The sequence below is a fragment of the Leuresthes tenuis genome, unplaced genomic scaffold (genome assembly GCF_036924035.1).
Source record: "Leuresthes tenuis unplaced genomic scaffold, fLeuTen1.0.hap1 SCAF_6, whole genome shotgun sequence".
Classification (NCBI taxonomy): domain Eukaryota; kingdom Metazoa; phylum Chordata; class Actinopteri; order Atheriniformes; family Atherinopsidae; genus Leuresthes; species Leuresthes tenuis.
The window spans coordinates 11,724,823-11,735,124 of NW_027325360.1; the positions used below are offsets into that span (position 1 = coordinate 11,724,823).

The following is a 10,302-nucleotide window of genomic DNA, read 5'->3' on the forward strand; positions in this document are numbered from 1 at the left end:
AAACCTATTGTATTGTAATTGTATTGTAATTGTTTGTAAAATGCTAATAAAACAGAATGCAATTTCAATGCTATTCAATTGAAAATATGTCAAAGAAAACAAAACTGAGAAACTGTCTCTTACAACAGTCCAGATTGTTATAATTTCTCGGTTCAAAATCCTACTATCTGTGATAGTACTGAGGTACATTATTAAACGTGGTAAGGCTGACTTGAAACAAAATACCTGAAATCCTAATATCAGTCAGTAACTGGAATACGTATCTCTTTCAGAGGAGTGTGTTAAAAGAAGAAACTTTACAGTGGTAAAAATGCTCCTCTATAAACTTTTTTTCAAACTTGTTGTTGATATTGAATTCAAAGTAAGGAACTTGATTTTTTATAGTGTTCTAACTTGTTAGAAAATGGGGTTGTATCATTTTTTTTCGTGTTTTTCATCAGATGCCATCATCAGGTCAGTTATCTTTATCAAAATGATCTAATATTACATGATAACTTGTTAACATGATGTCAGCATACTGACATTAGCATGTAGCTGAAACAACCAAAAATGGCATAAATAGATGTTTTATACGCTCAGTAAAAGCCCCATTGTGCGACAAAGATATCTTCAGAGTTGGACTTTTACTGGTGCAACCAGTGTTACTGATATGGAAATATACTGTTATTATTGTAAGGAGGCTACTATACCCCAATGTATTGATTATTATTAACTTTTTGGCATTAATGTGAGGTCTTAATCCAGCCATGATTGCCTTTCATTTGTGAAAAAAGATATGATGTGCGTATGGACGCACTGAATAATTTGTCACTGGCAGTTTCCATCAACTCAGTGAATGCATTGATGCACAAAGGAAAGCTCTTGCTAGCACCCGCAACTGCTTATTTTCTGTCCCACAGCTTTCTCAAAGCATCACAAAAGCATGACGCAGCTAGAGTACTGCTCAGAGCTTTTTTTCTTTGCTGAGGAGTGCTGAGGAGTGTGGTTGACTCATTAGAGTCAACCACACAAATAAATAGTTTAATGAAATAGTTTTAATCTGTAAAGTAAGCTTTGGTTTGTAATGATTTCATTGTTACGGGTCTCGGTCTGTGGCCAGATCTAAAGGAAATATTCAGCTTGTAGCAGAGGTAAGACTGGGTTTTTCCCCAACTGGCATTATGACTGAGGTGCTGGAGCCTTGTGATGATCTTGTGATTTTTGAAAAACTTTGAATTAAAAATAACAAATGTGCCCACAACAGCCACATAGTAACAGTCCAATATATCCATCCCTCGTTTCTTTATATCTTTCATGTGACTTTCATGTAATCTTTAAAACTGGAATTGAGAAATAGTTTCACAGACTCTTTGAAGGTCTTTTTAAAGTGTTTCGATCAATATTGGCTGCTTTTACACTTTTTTTTTAGTCTGGTTCCTGTATCTTTAAGAAGTGCTTTTTTTCCCCTGTAACCACTTAACACTGACCTGTGAATCATTAAAGCATACAAAAGCACCTGACTGTAGGGATGAGCCAGTGTTGTGTCTACACATGACAGACAACTTAGCAAAGAATGCGTCATTAATTGTGACTGTAGGTATAGCAAACACAAATAGTTCTTAACCATTTCTTTAAGAAAAGTGAAAAAGTTACCACAACTTGACAGACATGAAACTATCATTGCACCAAAAAGATGATCCCCAAAAAGCTATTAGTTGTAAACTCGGTGTAGCTCAGCGTGGTGTGCAGTGTGTCCTTTTGAGGAAAAGAATTAGAGGAAATGCAAATGACTGGTCCAACAAAACTATCTCCAATAGATGAATAATATCTGAAATGATGACCTTAAGAAAGAGGAAACAGTCCAGCAAAGACCTGACACAGGACCTGAGAGATTAATCTGGTCCATCGGTTGATCCATCTCTCTACCAAATGGCACAAGAACTGGACTGAAAATCAGTGGCAACATGTTTTATGGAGGGATGTATGCCCCCCAGAGCCCAGACCTCAACATTATTGAAGCAGTGTTGGATCATCTTGACAGAGAACGGAACAAAAGGCAGCTGACAACCAAGGAAGAGCTTTGGGAAGTCCTTAAAGCCTGGAGAAAGATTCCTGAAGACTACTTAAAGAAATGACTAGAAAGCTCGTCTAAGAGGATTCAGGCTGTGTTGAAAAATAAAGGTGATCATACCAAATATTGACTTCAAAGCTTGTTAGAACTGCAAAATCTCTGCTTTTGTATTTTTATTCATATGTGCATGTTTCAATAAATTGCTGCACCCATTTAACATTTTCCTGGCAGTAAATGAGAAACGATGCCAGCCTAAGGACTTGTACATAGTTTTGTATACTGCTGGACGTTTAATGAGTAAGTAAGAAACACATTTAAATGTGATATAACCTTAAAAAAAATTGATTTGGAAGAGAGAATGATATGGTTCTGTTCTGAGTGAGGATTTAAATGTGTTTCACTGTATTTCATGTATAAGGTAAAAAGAAAGTGACACAGCAAAATAACACGAGTAAACCCGCTTTACTTTCCCCTCATAGTACCACTGTTTATGGGTTGTGATTTTCCACATCAAACATGCATGATCACATGGCTCGAGCAGCAGGGTTATGAGTCAAATCAAGCCCCGCCCCAGTCCTCTGTTTCCAGGCGACCGACATTTCGGCTTTACGTCAGTCAAGCAGCTGAGTCCAGACGGTGGAAACGTTTACATCAACTCCGAGGAGGTAAACAGTCACCTGGAGGCTCTCAGAGACAAAATAAGGCGAAAAGTGGACAACCGACAGACATTACTCAAGGTAAGGTTGCATTCAAAGTGGCCGCATCTTTCCATTTGGCAAATAAAACGCACTCTGTTCAGTCCTCGAGCGATCACCTCTTTATCATAAAATATAATGGATATGACCTCAGCGGGGGTAATGTAATAGTTACCTGGTATGCTCCATCTTCTAATTGAACGCAGAAGTTTTGTAGCGGTCATACATTGAAGCCCTGTGCTTAATAGGTTACACTATTACCTCCAAAGAGCTATTATGAATATAAAGGCAATCTTTAGAGCTGCTTTTTTCATTCTTAATCTTATTCAGATCAAAGGGTGACGCATCAGATGTTCTCACAAGACCTCCCGGGCTCTGTTAGGGTGAACTGTCGATGCCACACCTAGCCTGCACTGCTTTGACTGGTTTACCTTCAGAGGAGAGAGTCAGTCATTTAAAAGCCAGACCCTGGCCTTATGTCCTAATGTTTTTTCATGAGATCATAGGTGGATATTTACCCGACAAGTCAGCTTTGACCTTCGTGAGAGCGGAGTGGTTCAAGTGTACATTCATCAGCTCCTGGGCAAAGATCTGCGGCTACATCAGGACTAAACTTAAAGTCACAGATGGTTTCTTTTCTGATTATGTTTCTGTGGACACTGCCTTGTGTTTAACTGCCACATCTGCTTGACGGCAAACATTGAACCATTCATAGACCAACAGATTACACAATGGAAACACCTGCTGACTGACCCACAGCCAACAGCTTTCTCACTTTTCTTAGTATTTCAAATATTGACATCAATGCAACTCATTGTGCCTTACGGTGTAGCGTTATAATGGTCATGACCACCGACACTTTTCATAATTATAGATGAAGGAGGAAAAATAAGTTAGAAAAAAAGAGATTTTGCTGGATATATGGATGATTGAATCAGTATTTCAGCGAGTCAGTTTGTGTTTTTATGTTGCTTTGACTCTGGGATATGATAATAACCATGAGATAAGTGATTTAACAGGGTAAATATTTTCCTGAAAGTCCTTACTTATAAATATAAAAAGGATGAAAATGATTACTGCTTTGAAAACTATTGCAAAATATTGATTTATATAACTGAACCATACACTCTATGCAGTGATGAAAAAATTTATATTAATTTTTATCTCATAAACAATATGCATTATAAAAGAAAATTGATTTACAAGCCAGACACTCGGACACAGGCGCCTGAGTAATGGAACAAGTGGAGAAAAAGCCTCTACATAATTTAATCACAGGAAGCAAAGTTCTTGTTCTGCTTCCGCCATTTTGTCTCCACTTAGTGAGCACCAACCAGGACGGTTGATAATTGAAGAGCAAGTAATGTCCTTTCTTCAAGGCATCTTTTAACCCCCTTTTCAGCCAGCTAAAATGTGGCAGCCACTTCAACGTGTCACAAACACCAAATTTTTCCATCATTTTCGGAATCAGGCACTGTGTGTCAGGGTCAGTGGTGAAATGAGGACCCGAATGCTGACACGGATTCAGACAGGAGGCTGTTGAAGAACTTGATTTATTTTGAAGCTGTGACAAAATGCGCTGCCAAGCTGGAACACTGTGAACCTGAACTGATCAAACAAAAGCCTAAGAGGCAACAAAACCTGACTGACCAAGACCTGACAGGGAAAACAAGGTGGTAACGGCGAGGATCTGACAGTGACTCTGATTCATGAGTGGTAGCAGCTGAGGATAATAGTTAGGTGGCAGGTGTGGCAGTGGAGCTATTGACCAGAACGGGAAGGAACTGAGGAAAACTATTGGAGGAAAAGAGAAACAATTCCTTTGATTCCTAGTAAAAAACACTTCCAGTGAGTTGTTTGGCAGGACCTTCAACTTCCAGTTCAGGTCAAATGAATATTCATCTTCTCAGAATTATTGTTTTCTTTACCTTAAATATATAACTTTTATTTACAGGAGATGCAGGTCCTCCTACACAACCTCTGCCAACATTGCACTACCATGTTCATAGTCGGCAATTTCGCTGTTATGGAACAAAATCCCTCATACTAGACTTTAAATCGCCCAAAAATAGTTTGCGAAGGAAATGTGAAGCTATTTTTTTCTCTGAATTCAATATTAATTGTGTATCTCTCCAAGTTTGCCCCACCACTTAATGAAATAACCTGCCACCCATGCATCCAGAGTAATGCATAGCTGCTTGCAATGGTATCAAGGTCCTAAGTGAACAATGTTATTTCAGCTCAACCTTACAGCCAACAGCTATGTGTTGAAACATTATGGTGAATTGGGTGGGAAAAGCTGCATGATGCAAAATTGTATTGATGCTCCGAGTAAATGCTTGGCTTAACAGAACAAGTTCATGGAATACATGACTGAACAACAGCACACAGCAGCCCATACGTTTATTATTGTAAAATAATGCTGTCCAAGTATTATTAACATATATTTTAACCTGTCTCCTTCCTTACAGAGTGAAGATGATGCTGAATTTCCCGTCTGTGCTGTGTCTTTCACTTCTTTTGTTTCATACCCCTTTTTTACTTGCTAAGAAAGGAGGAGGGCTCGGGAAAAGCTTCAGCACAAAAAAGTTCCCTACATCCAACCGAGGTAACACCCACACCAATACAGGCAACAAACATAACCAGGGCTCTACCTCTCATGGTGGATATCCTAAACAGCCCACACAAAATAACCAAGGAGGCAATCAAGGCTACCCCAGGCAGCAGGGTGGAGGTGGCTACTATAACCAGTATCCTGCAAGAGGGTCCCCATATGGAGGAGGTTATGGTAGCTATGGTAGTAATGGGGGTTACCCAGGTGGATACATCAACAATAACCCAAGAAACAAAGTCTTGAGCCCTCGCTATGGTGGTTCCTTTGGTTATGGGGGCTATGGTGCCAGGGGTGGCTCTCCATTTTCCCAATCAGTCCAGGCAATGGGAGTTTATCCCAACGCCCAATCCAAAGGGTTTGGACGCAGTGCAGTAATGGCAGCAGGTGGAGGGGCTGTAGCAGGAATGGCAGTGGGCTATGGATTAGGAAGGTTCCAACGTCCTAATTTCCACTTCCGCAATCCCCAGGAGGAGTACTACTATAACAACTACATGTACAAGAAATATGGTACTCAGTCGTCTGACACTAACGACTACAGCAGAGACTATCACTACATCCCACCCCCTCAGACATATGAAAACTACATGGTCTCCTGCATGAAGAGGACAGACATCCTGCAACCATCCAGTCACAAGCCAAGAGACAAACCAGTCAGTTCCACAACTACAGTTAAGACTACTAACTCTAATACAGTCCCCTCATCTTCAGACAGTGACACAGGCAGCAACTCAACAAAGACCGAAACCTTGTTGACTTCTGCACCTTCAACGCCGCATCCTTTAAATCATCCTGAAGCAGGTTCTGTACCACGAGCTTCACAGACCATTAGCAGCGCTGAAGATGATACAGTCAGCATTGTGGAAATCGGCTACCCGGCTCTGATCGAGCAGCTGAAGGCCAAGAAATGCGTGGAGTTGTACATGGTTTACTCGGAAAAGTACTTGGTGAGACAGACTGGAGAGGCTCAAGGACTGAAGATGGGTTTCCAGGGGCTTTTAGCTGTGGTTATCAGTACTATATTGACGGTAATTAATAGCAACATCCTAATGTTACTGCATTAAAGTCTTGATTTGCAGGGGAAGTGTCCGGGAATGTGCCTCTGGAAAGAAAATGTGAAAGATGATGGGAATTAATTAGAGAGAAATCTCTTACAACTAAGGCTCCTTTTAAAGATCCAACACAGTTTCACACAAAGAATCGGAAAAACTTTAAGTGACTTTTCAAGGACCAGTAATATAGTTTTCACAACCGGGGCAGTCCAGTGAATTATTGTAATATTGGAAAGAAAACCATTATTCAGTCTCTAATGTTTTGGTCATTACATAGCACACAACGAAGGTTGGCATTCGCTGTCAGATGACAGGGAGAAGTAGACTTTTTTCCTAATGCTGAGCTGAAGTCCAATTGTTAGCTTTTTATCAGCTTAATCGTGCTATAATGCATCACAGATAAGTACTGTACTGGCACCCCTAAATTTATAATAAACTGTTTGGGACAGAAAGGCTGAGTACACTGCCGGCACAAATTTATAAAAGACTAAATGACCTTCATGGTATATTCCATGAGGGACATGCGTCCTGTGACAGCCACCAGAAAACAGTGTGACGTTACATTCAAGCAAACCGCTGACATTTTTATTTTATTAATTTATTATTCAGAATTCTTAGCCGGCCCTTTTTGTTTTAATACTGACTATTAAGATTGATGCTGGGATCCACAGTGGACCGCATGGCACAGAAATGTGTATTAAAGATCAGGAAGAAAACAAAGAGAAACGATCGATAACGGTACACCAACATTCACTATACACCTGTAACATTTTTATGATTACAAGGAATTCAAGGCCTCTTGAGTCAAATTACTGTAAATCTACTTATTTATATTTATAACTTTCTGAGTCTATTCTAATTTATGTTCAAAGGAAAAAAGAAGGGGTGACGTTGGTCTTTGTCTTTTTGGCTATGTTCATACTGCAGTTGCAAGTGACCTGAATCCGATTTTTTTTCGCTAATATGTGACCCATATTGCTTTTGACTGAGTGAACAGCACGAGTCACATTGAATCTGACATTTTCGAATAAGAATTGGGCCACTTTTAAATGTGGTACTGAATTGGATACATATCAGACTTTTTTGAATGCGACCGCAATCTGAGCAGCCAGGTCGCATTTAATGCGACTTTGACATCATTCTGACCCGCGCTGCACTGTTTTGTAAATGAATGACAAATAAAGTTAATTGAAAAAAGAAAATAAAGCGTGCCACAGGCGGGAGCCACAATAGTGCAAACTCAGGACTTTGCGATGCCAAACAGGTCGACCAAGGTGTGGTAACCCACCCCCGTTGTGACCCAATATAGCCCCACTCCCACTCGCTTTCTCAAGGAGATGGATCTCCTGAGCGTCTCCTCTTGAAAGTCTCGGGGGAGAGGCGCTGACAAATGTGATGAAAGGTATTCCTCGACATTCTAAAGTTCTGGAAGAATTCTTGCTCCGTGTAACCAGCCACAACCTGATCTCACCACTCCTGGCTCCGACGCCGCATCCAAATACTTCTCTGTGCGGATGTTTCGGTTATTGCTTAGAGCATAGAGCCATCATTAACATGACCGCCAGACAATATTTTTCGCATTAAGCCATACAACACCATTTGCCGTTGCCATGGTCGCTTCCGTAAACACAATATTGGCGTGGTCTATGGGCGTGATGTCATCAATGATCAACTACGCATGCGGGCCACTTGAGGAGCGTGTGCTGTTCACACAGCAATCCGTAGACAGGCCACATTTAAAGACGTAAGGTGAACAGCCAAACAAAAAAATCGGATTTGAGCAAGAAATCAGAATTGTGCATTAAGACCTGCAGTGTGATCGTAGCCTTAGTCTCCATATAAGAAGCATTTCATAGGGTTGGCTTGAGCCTGTGGGGCTGGCGTCTCGGTGAAGGTCTGTAAATATACCGCTTTGGAATAAGGGACGTTTTTCAAGTGCGAGGTGACTGCTTTAACTGTGTGGGCAGTCCAAAGAATCGGAAAGCAGCATGTTCTGAAATGATCAGGTATTACAGGGCTCTTACGTGTCTGTTAATCTTTAACTATTATATCAGTGATGTAGACAGAAATGTTACGCTGTAAGCATTATTATTTGCAACAGATAATATTTACTCATGTATTCACAACAAAACATAAGCGGACTATAATCATATCCAGATCTCACATAAATCTTTTTGTCCTTGTTTGATTAAGGTAACTGTGAGCAAAGAGTGTTTTGGGTTTTTTTTTTGCTCCACTCTTTTTCTGCCATTTCTACTCATGTCCCATCTCTTCTTTGTACAGTGTGTTGGGTCTTTCCTGATCTTTTCCTCTACTCGTCTCTATTTTTCCTGCTCTCCACTCTTTTGCCTCTTTTCTCCACTTTCTGGAGTAGTTTGAGATCACAGAAGTGCTCTTAAATTGTAACATCTCGCATGTCCAAACTCAACTGAATGTTATCCCACACTGCCAGCTGTGTTTATGTGCAGTGTGCTGCATTCATACTGGTACAGGAATGTTTTTAGTCATAGCAGCTGATTACGCTCTAAAGGCGCTCTCTGGAGTTTTTGCTGTAAACAAACTGTTAATTTTCTTTCTTTCTTTTTTTATTTTTACAACACATTTGATGGACATATGCCAAAACATTTGGCATGGTCATTGTTTGATTGAGAATGATCTATACCAAATAAGATGTAGCAGCTATCCGGGCAGTGAGCGAGTAAATGTGAATTCTAATTTGATAGAAATATTAGTTGTTTCACCACTGTTTTTCTGTGCAGCTGGCAAGAATGAATTATCTTGACGCCTTCTCCATCTTTTTCTCTCAGATGTCATCGTGACCGACTCTTTCTTTCATGCTTTTGCTACATCTAAAATATTTGCTTGTCAGTTTAATGGAAACACAAAGCACTTTATGTAACAGGGCAGTGCTTACCGTGTTGCTTGAGAGAGGGCGTACCTGATGTTTGTCAGCATTGTAAAACAGTCAAATTAAAAAGAACTGGACATTGTCACTTGCTGTCAAAAGTCATGTGGAAGTCCACATAAGTTCAACTCATGGCTCCTGCACATCTCTGGCTTGAACATCGACATCTCATATGTAATACTAAGTACTGATGGTTCCACAATTAACTAGACATTAAAACTATCACTGACTATTAAAAAATATCACTCTCCAGCTGCACTAAATAATGATCACTTATGGTTTCAAGAAGAGCAATTCGCTGATGGTCAAATGCCAAATTGAGGCTTCAGAACAGCATTCCACAGCTGACATCATGATGATTCCTTTCTCTTCTTATATGCAGTCTATGCTTTGTTCTTGCAGTTTGCACTGAAATGTGTTTGACTACCTACGTGATTTTATTTTATTTTTATTTCCACAGCAGGCAGTTAAAAGGAATATAAAGCAAAATACCCAGAACTCATTTCAATACTGCATGACTTTGCATTGAAATGTTTACACGCACATTCATGTAAGCTCTGACCATTCACTCTGAAAGTTTTTTTTAAAAAGCAAACAAAAAAAACCTCCTATGTGTCTTTGATGTGTCTGTATGTAGTTGAAATGATCTTTGGTCTGGTCTTAAATGTATTTGAAAAGGCACATGTCTCAATAATCCTAAACCCACAGGACTATGTCCTGAATAAGTGAATTTAGACTGCTGGATACTGTGGGTTTTGGAAAAGTTCAGGATTTGTGTGACTGTCATTGTCGATGTTACAACATTAACTGTGCAGTTAAAGAAGAAAATATCTTTGGGTTGTAACAAGTTGTTGATACAAATGACCTACTGAGTTGTTTCCTATCGGAGGACATATTTACTGTACTAATGGACGTTCTGCTGACTACTGGGGATTGTTTTGCACTTTTTGCTTGTCTGATAAATTTGTCTAATAAACTTTACAAACCCA

The 10,302-nt window shown here is 39.8% G+C and overlaps 1 protein-coding gene across 1 annotated transcript; it reads left to right on the forward strand.

The window, feature by feature from the left end:
* Window positions 1-2,642: 2,642 nt before the first annotated feature.
* On the forward strand, window positions 2,643-10,302 carry LOC140309665 (uncharacterized). The gene is made up of 2 exons (XM_072387611.1): window positions 2,643-2,787; window positions 5,217-10,302. The coding sequence occupies exon 2, from the start codon at window positions 5,224-5,226 to the stop codon at window positions 6,418-6,420; it is 1,197 nt and encodes a 398-aa protein (XP_072243712.1). The 5' UTR covers window positions 2,643-2,787; window positions 5,217-5,223; the 3' UTR covers window positions 6,421-10,302.